This window comes from Schistocerca americana, chromosome 3, assembly GCF_021461395.2.
Source record: "Schistocerca americana isolate TAMUIC-IGC-003095 chromosome 3, iqSchAmer2.1, whole genome shotgun sequence".
Lineage (NCBI taxonomy): Eukaryota > Metazoa > Arthropoda > Insecta > Orthoptera > Acrididae > Schistocerca > Schistocerca americana.
In genome coordinates, this window is record NC_060121.1 from 515,149,408 (window position 1) to 515,165,644 (window position 16,237).

Consider the following 16,237-nt stretch of genomic DNA (forward strand, 5'->3'; position numbering starts at 1 on the left):
AGCACCAATGGAAGACACAGAACTATTGTCAAGTGCCATTATGTCTACATCTAGCCAGGGGTGCTGCCGGCAACGAAGACAGCATATCTGGCTGAGACATTAGACCAGCTAGCTGGCTGAATGGCCACAAGCTTAGTGTTATTTTTTGGAAGTCAGCTGATGCTGTTTTCAACTAATTGATGATTCAGTAGGAGCTGACACAATTCACACTCTGCTGAATAACACGGCAATCAGCTCTTATTGTTTTGCAAGAACACTACACCTTCATGTGAGGCTGTTAGAGTGAAGTTAAATGCCAATGCCTATAGGCTGGTAAATTTATTCAGCTGAGTGAACTAACTATTATGGTAGTTTTCACCACTGTCTATCAATACTACTACATCAGTGTTATTATACAGCACTTAGTGGGTATTTAGTTTAACCTGTGTCTACAATTGAATGAGGCTGCAACTTCTTTAATTTTCTTGTGGCTCAGGACAATTTTTTCCTTGCGATCTTTGTTTCATCTTGTAATTTACTTATGCAAGTGTAATAAACAACTGTTGCCATGGAAGATGGGTCACAAAAGTTTTTGTATCATTCATATGTTTCCACTTGTTTGAGAAATAACTGTTTTGAGCCTGGAGTAGTTCTTGTGACAGTAGCAACACACCTCACTTGTCAGTCAGAAAATATCACCTTATACATTTATCTTCTTATCTAGAGCTCACAATGGAGTAGGTACTCATGAAAATATCTTTAAAAAGCACTTATTTGATTATATTTTAGGCATTCTGAAACAAATAAAAACCTATCATGAAATCCTAAATAAGGAGTCATCTTGAACTACATTTTACCACATGCGTTTTCACCATTCATAGGCACATGTTAGGGAAACTCAAAAAGAATTGAGCCAGAGGCTGTAAAATGAAAACTGCAGATGGCATCATAACGCCATTGCCTACAGAAGAATATGTTGTCCCAAAAAGAGTGGTGAGGCCCTGAATTTGCCACTAGAAGGACATGGGCAAATGACCACGAGAAGACAGCATCAAGTATCCACTACCCTAACACATGCTGAAAAAAAGAAGGGCAATGGGGTGTAGTGCATTTCCTGACAGCAGGAGGAGGGTGGGGAATGGAAATTCATTAAAGAATGGTACAAAGTATGAAGAGCACTGCACATGCATCACACAGGTCAAGGCATGGCACGAATGATCATTGCCCAATGATGCACAATCTCGAATGCCACATATCTTTGTTCAGCAGGTGGATGCTTTACTACTGAACATCAGCAAGTTACAGTGGTAGCGACTGCCCCAAAGGTTGGAGTGAGCATTTGAACTGCAATGGACATTCAAAGTTCTCTGTAAATTTGTGTCATTCTTCACCGTATTTCTGTTCCCTGTCATTCTTCACCATATTTCTGTTCCCTGCTTTCCTTCTGCTATAGGGAAATACACTACACCAGTTTGCTTTTCTTTTGAAGCTAATATTTCACTGTTTCCAGCACTACTGAATGCACTGGACAATCAATGTGTGCACATGCTCTTTCCGTCTTCACATGGGTGTGTGCCCATGTCGCACTAGTGGTGAGTTTGTGGCCTCAGTGCTTTTATACTGGCCACACCTCCTTCTGCAGATAATGGCACTATAATCACTGTACCATTTTTCATTTTACAGCCTCTGGCTCAGTTATTTTTTAATGAGCCCAACAAGATTTTACAGAAAGATACCTCTGACAAACTTGCAAACAGATTTCCATGTTTGAATTGCATAATAGTATCTCTGTATGTGCCTGGACTGCTCTTGAATTTATATCTCAAGAGTGAAACATGGCAGATGTTCAATTATGATTTGGGATGTCATATCATGGTATTCCATGGGCCCCAAGATTCTCTGCAAGACTGCATTACTACTGAGGATTATGTGACCATTTTGGCTGATCGGATCCATCCAATAGTACAATATTTGTTCCCGAATTGTGACGCTGTGTTCCAAGATGACAGGGCACCTGTTCACACAGCTCACCTCATCCAAGACTGGTTTTTTGAGCATGAGGATGAATTGTCACATCTCCCATGGTCACCACAGTCACCAGATCTCAGAATTGTTGAGCCTTTGTGGTCTACTTCAGAGGGAAAGGCACATGATTGCTATCCACCTCTATCACTGTTACCTGTACTTGCCACTATTTCGAGGGAAGAATAGTATAGATTTCCTTGAAAACCTTTCTGAGATGACTGGAAGTTGTTTAGAATGCCATATTAGGCAAGGTAATGCATTGCATTTTTGGTGTTTCTATATTTTAGTCCACCCCTGTGCAACAACCCATAAAATAGCATGAACTTCCTTTCTTTTCTAACTTTAAGCACAAACTCCCCTCCCTCTCTCATGCAAATGCACATTCACATGGATGTGCATGCACTTGTGCCGCCCCCTTCCCCCTCCTGTCCCCCACCCCCATTGTCCTCACACACACATCTTCACGATAATTGAAACACTTTTTATTTATGAGTGGTAATTTGGAAGAGAAAGGTGGAAATACAAAATAAAGATTATTTGTATATGTGCACTGAACCTCTGTCCTTCCATGTATGAGTTCATTGTCATTGTCATTGTCAGTTTATTTATGAGTGGTAATTTGGAAGAGAAAGGTGGAAATACAAAATAAAGATTATTTGTATATGTGCACTGAACCTCTGTCCTTCCATATATGAGTTCATTGTCTCAACCACTGATCCACTTTGGTGGATGTCAGGCAGATGTACATACAAATGAGGAAATAAGGGACAGGGTTATTACAGGGGAGGCATGGGGAGGAAATTGAGAAGGGATGTTGATGGTAAGGGAGTGAGTGAAGGGCAGATGAGGATTGGAACTAGTGGAGATCTAGACCAGGAGGATTTTGAGGACAGAGAGTGCTCAGCAATAGGTTAAGTGCAACTGGCATTTGTTTGCTGTTTATCAGTGCCAAGTGATGCAAGTTGATAGTTCGTTAGTGGAAATACCCATGCAGAATATATATGGTGTGGCTGCTTCACATGTGATTCTGCCTTTGGTTGGGTAAGAAATGTCAGTGGTTGGGCTGGAATAGAAGATACTGGGTGAATGAATGGGAAATTTCTTGCACCTGTGTCATCCACAGTGTAACGTCCCAAGTGATGTAGGATCTGAGAGCAGGGAATGGGACAGGGATGGAATCAGATGCAACAAAAACTGGGCAGGCAAGGTAATAGTACTTTGAAGAATGAAAGTGGGATTTTGAGCAAGTATCCATTGCCTCAGAGCATACGGGAGGTAGCTGAAGTCCCAGAAATGTGTGTGATTAAAGTTTTCAAGGCTTGGATGATACTGTTTAGATTAGATATACATTTTGTTCCATAGATCATTGAGGAAGTAATCCTCAAGAATGTAAAACATATAAAACAAGAATACATAACACATTTCTAAAAAAAAGCGAGATGCTAATGCCCCTTCCACAAATCCTTTGTGAAAGGGTCCACATCAATGTGGAATTAGTGAAAAATACCTTAAATGTATTTCATGCAAGAGATAACAACAACCTTGTCGCAAAACATATATGTGTGGAATACCCTGAGGTAATTCTTAGGCCATTGTAGTACGCATCATCAAACAGTAAATCAGTTTACAACAGTTAATCCATTGATCACTCAAGTGAACTGAAGATGTGCATAAGTCAGATTTTACATAACACTCACATCATTTGACACTACTAATAATATATAAATCAACTACTTCTACCAATAAATTTGTCAACTGAATGGGAATTGGCTCCCAATAAATCCTTTAAACTCCTCTTAAATTGAAATTTATTAGTAGTTAAACTACCAATGACTGCTGGGAAGTTACTGAAAATAAATAATGGATACCTTCCTGGACTGAAGTAATTTACTTTAAATCTTCATTTTTACTTTCAGTACTGTCCCCATGAACTGAGCTGCTGGTCTGATAAAGATATATTATTTATGACAAATATTATTAAGCAATACATATATTTTGTTGCAATAGCTAGTATGCTCACTTCCTTGAATATCTTCTGCAAGGGATTCTTGAGTTCTTAGCACAAGTATTACACATTTTTGGACTCAGAAAACTTCAGTTTAATAGTTAACCCAACAAATGATCCTGTGTGACATTATGGAATGAAAGTAAGCAAGCTGTGCTACCTTTTTTATTTTAGTTCCCATGTGACTGACAAGATACACATTTCAAATGAGACTGTCTTTAGGCCCTTCACCAGTTCTGTAATAAGCTGTTACCAATTAAATGTATTATCACACGTAATTCCAAGAATTTAACACCTCTGTCGCCTTGTTGTCATACTTTAGACATATGCTGGGAGTAAACGTCTTTCAAGTTCTGATTTGCATATGGTGTGTCTTTCCAATGTTGAATACAAAGAAATAGCTAAGAATCATTTATTAATATCCATGAAAATGTCATTAACCATTCTTTTTGTGACTATACCTGAAATAATTTTTTCTACAATTTCTGTATCATCTGCAACCAAATCAAACTTTGCATCTGGTAATGTCAATTGTGAAAGGTCCTTAATATACACAAGAAAAAGTAAGGGCCCTAAGATGGAGTCTTTTGGAACATCACATGCAATTTCTACCTATGTGGAGGGTGACTCACAGCTCCTTCCTATTAACATCCTTTGAACCTGTCAAAGAGACATGATTTGTCCAATATTGCAGCAGTTCCTTTTACACTAATATTTTTTTTATTTACTTAAAACAACATTGTGATTTGTAGCCAAATGCCTTTGATAGCTCACTAGTGGTCAGTAATTAAGTGCCTAATGAATTCAGTTCATTGTGATTATATGTGTAAATAGCTTTCTCAATATACAAGCCCTTTAGAAACCCAAATTGTTGCTTTGACATTATGTTATTTGTAGTCATATGGTTAAGAAGTCAGCCATGTATTGTATTTTCAAAAATTTCTGAGAATGCTGGCAATATTGAAACTGGACAGAAGTCTGTCAGCATATTTCAGCCAATTGCAAAATGTTCCAGTGGTCAACAACTGATTATAAAAATAACTTAATATGATACTGAATTCAGAACAACACTTTTAACTAACTTCCCTGATAGTTTATCATAACCACCAGATTTTTTTATTTAAGGATCTCATGGCAGATATTACTTCTCTGGTGTAGTGAGGCTGATGTTCATGTTACTAAAAGTTGTTTGCAAGGCTGCTCTGAGATATTTCATGAGAGCACACAACCTCATCTTTCTAACAACAGTCATGACATGAAGATAATAAATGTACTGATCAATGAATGTACACTTATGTGACAAGCTTATTCATGTGATGAAGAAATGGCACAAGAAAGCTGTTTTTGGACTAACTGGGCAGCATATTGTTGACCTGAAGAAGTTTATGTAACTATATGTAAACTATCTGCACGTAAGTTCTGATTCGCAAAGCAGATATTCGTTTTTTTATTTTCTGTAAATTTGACTGTAATATTTATATGAAATTTTATGTGTCAGATTTCTGAAGTGTTTGTTTACACAAGAAGAACAGAGGAATCAAGGATAACAGGAATGGTGTTCTAGTAAAGTACACAGAAAGATAATTAATCAGGTATGATACTGGAATAGCACATAGATGTTAATGTGAAACAAATGCATAAAACCAAAATTTAATAGTAAATTTCCAAATTTAGAGAAGCAACTTGAAGACATTTTAACATTATTTCGTGATAAATGAAACACAAAAATGCTGTTTGGTTAAAAGAAATGGATGTAATTAGCTGTGGAATTGAGAGCACAGAGAATACAGAATACAAAAGGAATGTGGTTCTCAACTGTTTTGTTTCTTTCTTTAACATGACTGTTATTGTAGCATAGGGTATCATAAAAGCACATTTTAAGTAGTTGTTTTTCTATGACATGAATCATTTTGTGAACTATTATTTGAGCAATACATGACAGAACAGCCTGAGAGCACAACTGAAATTAATCGAATGTGTTTTCCTTCATTGTTTGGCTTAGCTTACAAAAGCAATTACACATTTAATTTTGACATTTGAATTATATAGTCCTAGAATAGTGTTAGAATTTAATTTTGTTTCTCTGTCAGGTTAACAGTGAACTGTATTTTTGGTGGCATACAATATGTCACACATATGCTTTTGCCACATTTATGTGGTTAATAAGAAACAACAGTTATTCAGACTCTCAAAAATAAGAACAAAGTTAAACAATGTGATTTTTTTTAGTTCACAAATATCTCACTCAGTTTTCCAGATGTACAGCAAATGCTCTTATATTCATGTTAGTGTAAGCAGAAACCCAACCACAGAAAAGGTGTCTACATGATGGTCAGTCTTAACAAGCACAATTAAATCTGCAGTTATTAGCCATGTGTTTCCCACAGTAATAACTAAATTAGTAGAGCTCTCCTGTCATATTAGATCAGATAGTTTCTTGTTTGTATTAGTTGTGAAGGAAAGGTACCTGGAAACAAATGGATTTTGGTGGCCTTGTATTATAAATGCAGCTCTTCTAGGAAACAAAGATTCACAATAATTTACAGGTTGTATATCACATGAGCTAGAATTTTTCTGTTCATGTCTGAGTGAGCTAAAATCTAAAACACTTGTACATTAGAAGCTAGATTATGAGCTTTAAGGTAACAGGACAAGTATTACAATAAGGCTTTAATTATTGTCATATGTTGTACATACAGTTTATTTGACCACATATCTTTTTCTAAACAAAATCTATCCTGTCATTCTCACACTTCATATCAAATTAGTTCTACAGTTTTTCTTTGTATTTACATCAACAACCAACTAACCTCAAAAATATCCAATTTTTTTGTATTTTTTCTTTAAATAGTATTTCCAACAGTAACAGCTTATGTGCGAGATAAGAGCCATATAGCTCTGTGTGTTATTTGTTTCAAATCAATCTTCTTGTGATAAACTGTCAGAAACCATCAAATAACATGTATATCATTATTATAAACAACACTATCACTTCCCAAATATTTGTTAAGTTGTGTGTCCTGGTTTTATAACATCTTTACAAAATATTTTGTTTTTTACACATTGAAAAATTGTCTAGTAAGTGATACAATTTTTTCAGATGATGCAGGCTGTCAGCTTCATTAGCCAATGCTGTCAGTGAACTGATACATCAAAAAGTTTTCAAGTTCTATGTCTAAGCATTTATGGCTTGTGTTACAATTTGTTAACACACTTGAACACACAGTGTGACTTTGTAATATAACTGTCAGCAAAAACACAACACAGAGCCATACAACAAGATCACACACACACACACACACACACACACACACACACACACACACACAAAATTTCGGCTCAATATGAAGTCGCTGCAGAATTAGGCCAAAGCAATCATCATTCTTATTCTGTCTCGTTTGGAAGCTTAAGAATGAATAGTCATCAGATGGCTTTTCTGCTATATAATTTTTCTATTATCTATGCACAAGAGTGGCTCTTCAACTTGGTATAAATTATTAAGAGTAAACAACTCTTATAGCCTCTATGTCATTTAAAAAAGTAAACAACATTTACCATTCATTCTTAAATACTCAATACAAGACTCTATTCCTATATAAATTAAACAGATCATATATTTAGTTTCTTACATGTCAGACACCTCCCATCTCTGACAGTTAATTCTGAACACATCTGTATTTTATAACAATTCAGCGTTTTGCAAAGCTGTAATGCTATAGGAAACTGAATTCAGAAGTCACTATGACATTCTGGTGGGTTCATATACCCAAATACATTAAGTTCATATAAACTGGCGAAAGTGATGAACAACAAATACCATACCATCAGAATGACACCATACTTCTTGTCAAGTTTCCAACCATTAAGATGGGTTGTAACCACTAGAAATACAACAGTTGACAGCAGAGACAAAGTTGAATATGTAAGACCTGAAAGAAGAGCATCCAGTTGTCTTATTTCAGCCTTCATCAAAGAAATGTGTGAAATAGGATAGACTTTTATAAGTGATTCACCGAACACAAGATTGAAACCTACAGTAACTTTTAAAATTTTAAATCGTCAACAAGTCTGCTTCTATATCAAAAATTCAATTTGACACATTTAGTTATCATTCAACTCCTCTACAAGTTATTAACTGTGATTGTGCAACTGATATAAAATAACATGTTTTCAAGATTTGTGCAAAATGAGTAACAGCATTGGTGCTGAGAAAGCTCAATGCTCCTGTCACAGAATAAAACAGAATAGGTTTTGTTAACCTCTGAACATTTTTTTGTGCAATAGTTGTCACTGGAAATTGTTATAAATAGGCAGGATTACATTTTTAAACTGTATTTACATAATTCATTGTCTAGGTTAAAGTAGAGTTATATTATCATGAAGTACTTACATTGTTTACAACTACAGTGAGGGATAGCATGCTGATTGTGATGTACCTCTGATATTCAATGACAACAAAGATTCTGGTTTGATTTAAGGATGATGATTAAGTGTCTCTTGTAAAGAATTATTGAAAAGTGAGACCATGATATTGTCATGAAAATACTGGTAGCTTACATTGCCTCTCAGGTTGGGGCTGTTTAATGTCTAGTGATATGAGGGTTATTTGAAAGTAAACATGCCAAATCCAACCAAGTGTTAATTAAAAAACTAGATATATTCATCACTAGGGAGTTATCTGCGATCTTTATTTATACAAAATAGGCAAAATGTGTATGTAAAAAAGTTATGTCTGGAAAGTAATCAGTTATATTACTTCTGGGAATTTGGAAAACTGCATGAAAGAGAATGTGGGTTATATTCTGCTCAAGGATAGGAGCTAGTTTTAGATATGAAGAAACTAATACTAATACTGTAGAAGAAAATGTGCAAGATGTAACTGACTATTTGTGAGATGGGAGCAATCCACACAAGAATGTGTTTTTGTGGCTTTTGACAGAGATTACCTCAAGTACTTTTAACGACTGTTTTGTTGATTTATATTTCCAGTAGCATAACAGCCAAGTGTGACACAGACCTATAGGGAGGGGGAGACCAGCCAGGAGCAGTATGATAGATAAGAATGATCTTTATGTCTCTAAATTTGATACAGAATACAATGACATTTTACTGCAATCTGGCAAATATAAAATTATTATTTGTTTGTTATGTCTTCCACAAGACTTTACAATCACTAGTGGCCAATTCAGAGCCATTCCAAAATTTCTTACAAATAAAACAGAAAAGTTAATTCAGTTAGTATTTTATAACTGAAAGTAAAATGTAACTAAAATTATATTATTATTATTTCTTAAAGAGCCTATGCATTTGGCCAGATATGATTAATATCAGTTATAAAAAGGGTAGATGGTGTGGTACACTCTTATCACATATTTTTTATTAAAATTTGACAGTTATTTGTTTCATATGAGCTCATTATAATCCTTGATTCCTTGTACGAGCTTTTTTATGAGTCTTAGTACTTTTATAAGGTATTCAATAATTACCATTTTTGTCAAAATAATATTTATGTCTCCCCCATGACAATGATAGAGTGGCGTATGTGCCTCAATAATACAGATAGTTACTGGCTACGTGCAAGCACATCAAAAGGATATCTGTGGAGAGAGGCCAGGCTAAAAAAATGGTCTCTGAGGAGTAGTTACAGGGCCAGCAGACTGGATGATTGATCTGGCCTTTCAACATTAGTCAACATGGCCTAACTAAGTGAGATAATGTTAACAGATAAAAACAAGGGGTAACTATAGCTTTCAAATTCCCTGCTGACACTCAGATTTGCCGTGTGATTTACTGCATGGTAAAAGATTCCAAAAGTAAAGTTGTCCCCTATTTCAATCTCTGCATGAGGACTGCTCAGGAAGATCTCATCAGGAAACACAAATCTGGCTTTTTATGGGTCAGAGCATGGAATGTTAGATGTCATAATTAAATAGGAAGGTTAGAGAATTTGAAGAGAAGAGTGGATAGAGCAAAGCTAGATAAAGTGGTGGGTAGTGAACTGCAGTGGCAGGAAGAATAGGACTTCTGGTCAGTTGAGAAAAGGTTTACCAACAGAAAATCAAAGAAAGGGGAATGCAGAAGTAGGTCTAACAATGAATAAGAAAATAAGAAGATCGACAACAGTAGCATAAGTGTATATGCCTATCAGCTCTGTAGATAATGAAAATATTGAAGAAATATATGTTGTTATAAAATAAATTATTCAGTTTGTTAATGGAGATGAAAATTTAATTATGGCTGAGGACTGACACACACCAAAAAAAGTTTTGCATCATCCCGGTTCCCAGAACTCCTGAAGATAAGACGTTGACTGTGGATATTGTATCACAGGCACAGTCCCTTTGACTGTGCAGAGATGTCACTAAACCTGCCCAAAGATGTAAACAACCATGCACAAGCAGCACCTATTAGACGGAGTGGGTCCAACAGCCGATCAATTCCAGTCATTCCACCAGGAAGGAGGTACATGGCTCGTGTTGTCTGTAGTTCAACCAAGCCTTGACGGTCAATACTGTGGTTTGATCATGTCCGCATTATTATTTTGTGCCAGGGAGGACTCTCAAGAAGGGAATTGTCCAGGTGTCTTGGAGTGAACCAAAGTGATGTCGTTCGGACATGGAGGCAATACAGAGAGACAGGAACTGCAGACATGCCCCGCTCAGGCCACCCAAGGGCTACTACTGCAGTGGATGACCACTACCTATGGATTATGGCTCAGAGGAACCCTGACAGCAAAGCCACCTTGTTGAATAATGATTTTCGTGCATCCACAGGATGTCATCTTACAACTCAAACGGTGCGCAATAGGCTCCTTGATGCGCAACTTCACTCCTGACGTCCATGGAGACGTCCGTCTTTGCAACGATGACACCATGCAGTGCAGTACAAATGGGTCCAACAATATACCAAATGGACCACTCAGGATTGGCATCATGTTCCCTTCACCTATGAGTGTTGCATATGCCTTCAACCAGACAATAGTCAGAGACATGTTTGGAGATAACCAGGTCAGGCTGAACGCCTTAGACACACTGCACAGGGAGTGCAGAAAGGTGAAGGTTCTCTGCTGTTTTGGGGTGGCATTATGTGGGGCCAATGTACGCCACTGGTGGCCATGGGAAGCGCCATAAGGGCTGCACGATACGTGAATGCCATCCTCCGACCAATAGTGCAACCATATCAGCAGCAAATTGGCTAGGCATGTTCTCATGGACGACAATTCGCGTGCCCATCGTGCACATCTCGTGAATGACTTCCTTCAGGATAACATTATCACTCAACTAGAGTGGCCAGCATGTTCTCCAGACATGAACCCAATCGAATGTGCCTGGGATAGATTGGAATGGGCTGTTTATGGACAATGTGACCCACCAACCACTGAGGTATCTACACCAAATCGCTGTTGAGGAGTGAGACAATCTGTACCAACAGTGCCTTGATGAACTTGTGGATAGTATGCCACGATGAATACAGGCATGCATCAATGCAAGAGGACATGCTACTGGGTATCAGAGGCACCGGTGCGTACAACAAGCTGGACCCCCACCTCTATTCTCGCTGTATGGTGGTACAACATGCAATCTGTGGTTTTCATGAGCAATGAAAAGGCCACAAATGATGTTTATGTTGATCTCTATTCCAGTATTCTATACAGGTTCCAGAACTCTTGGAACCGAGGTGATACAAAACTTTTTTTGATGTGTATAGTAAGAAAAGGAAGAGAAGAACAGTAATAAACATGGACTGTGGGAAAGGAGTGAAAGGGGAAACTGCTTGAGAAAATTTTGAACAGACTACAATTAAATAATTGTTAACTCCTGACTTAAGAATCATGAAAGAATCTCATATAGCTGGCAGACACTCAGGGACATTGGAAAGTTACAGACAGATTATGTTGCAGAACAACATAGATTTAAAAACCAGACTTTAAATTATCTTGTGGAGGTACATTATATGGCAGACAGTTCTTCACTTGGTGCAACATTGAGCATTGAGTGAAGCAACAAGGAATTGACATAGATTTAGCAGATGCATAGCCATTGTGTGCAACATGTACTCCATTTGAAAATTACTGTGAAGTGGCCATCAGCAGTTAAACACTGAACACAGTGTCCTGAATTCTGGTGCTAACTTACATATCAGCATTTCAGGAAAGAATTGCATCCATCATACCCTGTTATGTCACGCATTCCAGTGTAAGACAGTTGGCACACATATTACTGTAAGTCGGAGCAGATACTCCTTCAACCCAACTGGCCTGACTTAATTGCAAGTGGAGGCAAAGCCAAATTTCACACAATGTTGATGACTGTTTTCATATAAACCATGAGTATGAGAAGAGTTAATCTCTGATATTTTTTATTATTTATGCAAATGTAAAAATTCTGCTACACATGAACATCCTATGTGACTTCCACAGATCTTTAATCATGTATGAAAACACATCATCCCACTTGAAGTATGGGGGATTTCATTTCTAAGAAACTATTTGTCTGAGTATCTGGATAAGCATTATTGGTGGATACTAATTTGACCATAAATCTTTCCAGCCTGGCCATTACACTTATTAATGCTGTTTTGACATGACTTGTCACAATTACTGGAAGGAGTGTGGCTTATTTATTCTAGTGTACATAGAGTATCACATACCAGCACACTTTATTTACAGATGAAGGCAATAAATGAATACACACTGCTCAGGGCCAGCAATTTGGTTAGCAGATCACCAGCCTGAAATCAGTGGATATCTACTTGTGGGGTCACTTTAGGACACAGATCATTCAAGTAAACTGATAATCCAAATGTGAAGGACATTTGGCAATTCAGGATGCTTGCTATAGTATTTGGAGCTAATCCCAGTCTTCCACAGCATATGTGTCAGTCATATCTGCATTGTATTCACTTTAAGTGGATGTTTAACCCTTTGTACTCCTTGTATTCTAAAGAAAAGAAACAAAACACTGATGCTGAGAATTTCTGGATTTTTTTGTCTGCTCCACTCTATGATTATTTAAAAAGAGAAGAATTACCTGCATTTTGTTGGTTAGTTTGAGTTGTGTCTCCAGCATAATGAATAGCACACAGCGTGAGTACCAGTTAACATAGCATTCATAGCAATTGTGTGGGGTGTCTAATTGCCAAGAAATCACCTGTTCACTATCCATCTAAAACGTTTCAATGAGTTTTGTATCATTGTCATCAGACAAAGTGCTGGGATGACGTGTTCTGTGTATGCATATAGCCACTGGACCACTGGTCTCTTCTGCTGGCAGGATAATCATGCAACTCTGGAGGTGGGTGCTATCTATGGTGGTGATGGGGGAATGGGGGTTCTTTGGTTTGGAACCAAGTGGAGAGTCTCAACCAAAGTCTTCGTCGCCTCTGTGATAGTCTTAGGTGCAGATTTCTAGAGCTGCATTACAATGTGGGGATTTGTAGGACTCCCCTTGATAGGTCAGGGGTGCACTATACAAAGATAGCACCTACTTGCGTAGCAGAGTACTTGTGGAATGTGCATGAGGGATTTTTAGGCTTGGCAGTAGTTTGAGGTTCTCTGAAAAACACTCACCAGTCAATATGCAATGAGGGAAACCAAATGGCTTTCAGAATAGAGACACTTTGACTGAAAGTTGAGTGTGACAGTGAAGTCATATGGTTGCGTGTAACAGGTGTAGGTCAAACCAAGTTAATTGTAGCGCGTTTTTTACCAGCCAACTTATTCTGTTGTGACAGATCTAGAGTCATTCAAAGAAAGTCTACTGTTGACAGCGTGTAAATACCCAGACCATGTAATACTAGTTGAAGGTGACTTTTAACCTGCCAATTATAGATTGAGATGTGTATGGATTGATTGTGGGGGTACAGACAGACACTCATGCAAAATACTTTTCAACACGTTTTCTGAAAATTGTCTTGAGCAGCTAGACCGACAGCCAATACACAATGGAAATATCTTAGAACTTATAGCTACAAATTGGTTGGACCTTATCTACAGTGTTGTATAGAAAGAGGGATTAGTGATCATGATGTCACTATAGTAACTATGATTACAAAAGTTAATAAATCATTCAAGAAACCTAAGAGAGTGTTTCTGCTACACAGAGCAGATAAGCAGTTATTGACATCTCCCTTAGACAGTGAATTGGCATCACTTAGTTCCAGTAAGATGCATGTAGAGGAATTATAGGCAAAGTTTAAGCAGATTAAAAATTGCAGTATGGTGATTTATGTACCCAGTAAGTAGATAAAGGATGGAAAACACCCACCTTGGTTTAATAACAAAATTCAGCAGAGGCCGAGGAAGCAAAGGCTGTTGCACTCTCTTTTTAACAGGGAATGCATAAATGATGACAAGCGAAGGTTAGTAGAGATTTGTACATCTGTGAAAAGATCTATGTGATAAGCATATGACAACTACCACTATCACACCTCAGCAAAAGATATGGATGAGACCCCGAGATAGTTCTGGTCAGTCCCTTGTACATCATTCTGGTGTGGCAGTTGAAGATAGCAAAACAAAAGTCAAAGTTTTAAACTTCAAGTTCAAGAAATTGTTTGCACAGGAGAATTGTACAGACATACTGTTATTTGACCATCAGACAGACTCCCATATGGATGACACAGTAATAAGCATAGAGAAACAACTCGAAGTTTTAAAGCAAATAAATCACCACTTCTGGATGGAATTCCAGTTTGATTTTACAAAGAGTACTCTGCAGCATTAGCCCCTTACCTAGCTTGGATTTATCGTGGATCTCTCACCCAGTACAAGTCTCGAGCAACTGGAAGAATGCAAGTAATAACAGTATATAAGAATGGTAAAAGACCAGACCTGCAAAATTACAGAAAAATATCCCTAAACTCTGTTTGATTAAAGAATCCTTGAACATATTCTCAGTTCGAAGATAATAAACTTTTTTGAGACTGAGAAGCTTATGTCCATGAATCAGCATTGTTTTCGAAAGCATCATTCATGTGAAACTCGGCTTGTCCTTTCCTCACACGATATACTGAGAACTATGGATGTAGGGCAACAGGCAGATTCCATATTTCGAGATTTCTGGAAAGCATCTGACACAGTGTGCCATTGCAGGCTGTTAACAAAGGTATAAGCATATGGAGTAAGTTCACAGATATGCGAGTGGCTTGAAGATTTCTTAAATAACAGAACCCAGTATGTTGTCCTCGACAGTGAGTGTTCATCAGAGACAAGGGTATTGTCAGAAGTACCCCAGGGAAGTGTGGTAGGACCACTGTTGTTCTTTATATACAAAAATGATTTGGTGGACAGGGTGGGCAGCAATCTGTGGTTCTTCACTGATGATGCCATGGTGTATGGTAAGGCACCAAAGTTGACTGACTGTAGAAAGATACAAGATGACTTAGACAAAACTTCCAGTTGGTGTGACAAATGGCAGCTAGCCCTAAATGTGGAAAAATTTAAGTTAATTCAGATGAGTAGGAAGATCAAACCTGTAATGTTCACATACAGTATTACTACTGTCCTGCTTGACACAGTCAAGTCATTTAAATACCTGGGCATAATCTTGCAAAGCAATATGAGGTGGAATGGGCGTGTGAGACCTGTGGTAGGAAGGGTCAACTTCATTTTATTGGGAGAATTTTAGGAAAGAGTGGTTCACCTGTAAAGGAGACCACATACAGGATGCTGGTGCAATATATTCTTGAGTGAGTGTTTGGGATCCATACCAGGTCGGATTGAAGGAAGACATCATAGCAATTCAGAGGTGGCCTGTTAGATTTGTTATTGATAGGTTCAAAAAAAATGTAAGTGTTACAGAGATGCTTCAGGAACTCAAATGGAAATCCCTGGAGGGAAGGCGATGTTGTTTTCGAGAAACACTACTGAGAAAATTTAGAGTAGCAGCATTTGAAACTGGCTGCCAAACAATTATACTGCTAACAGCATACATTGTGCATCAGGACCACAAAGATAAGATATGAGAAATTAGGGCTCATATGGGGGCATATATACAATTGTTTTTCCCTCACTCTATTTGCAAATGAAACTGGAAAGGAAATGACAAGTAGTGGTACAGGGTACGCTCCATCACGCTCTGTACGGTGGCTTGCAGAGTATCTAAGTGGATGTAGTTGTAGATGTGCCACAGATAGTTGTGGAGAAACATGATGCACTGAGGCTCTGCCAACTCAGGCTTGTTTGTCTGCCCTAGTCAAATATTTCTGATGTGTTCTGTAGGACATTGG

General features: G+C 37.7%; 1 protein-coding gene across 1 annotated transcript in view; it reads right to left on the reverse strand.

Moving 5' to 3' along the window:
• Nucleotides 1–6,644: 6,644 nt before the first annotated feature.
• The window catches only part of LOC124606174 (probable sodium/potassium/calcium exchanger CG1090), a 135,537-nt gene continuing 125,944 nt past the window's right edge, over nt 6,645–16,237 (reverse strand). Inside the window, exon 10 of the mRNA XM_047138140.1 lies at nt 6,645–7,938. Coding sequence (XP_046994096.1) covers nt 7,739–7,938 — 200 coding nt within the window. The 3' untranslated portion in view covers nt 6,645–7,738. The remainder of the gene's footprint in view (nt 7,939–16,237) is intronic.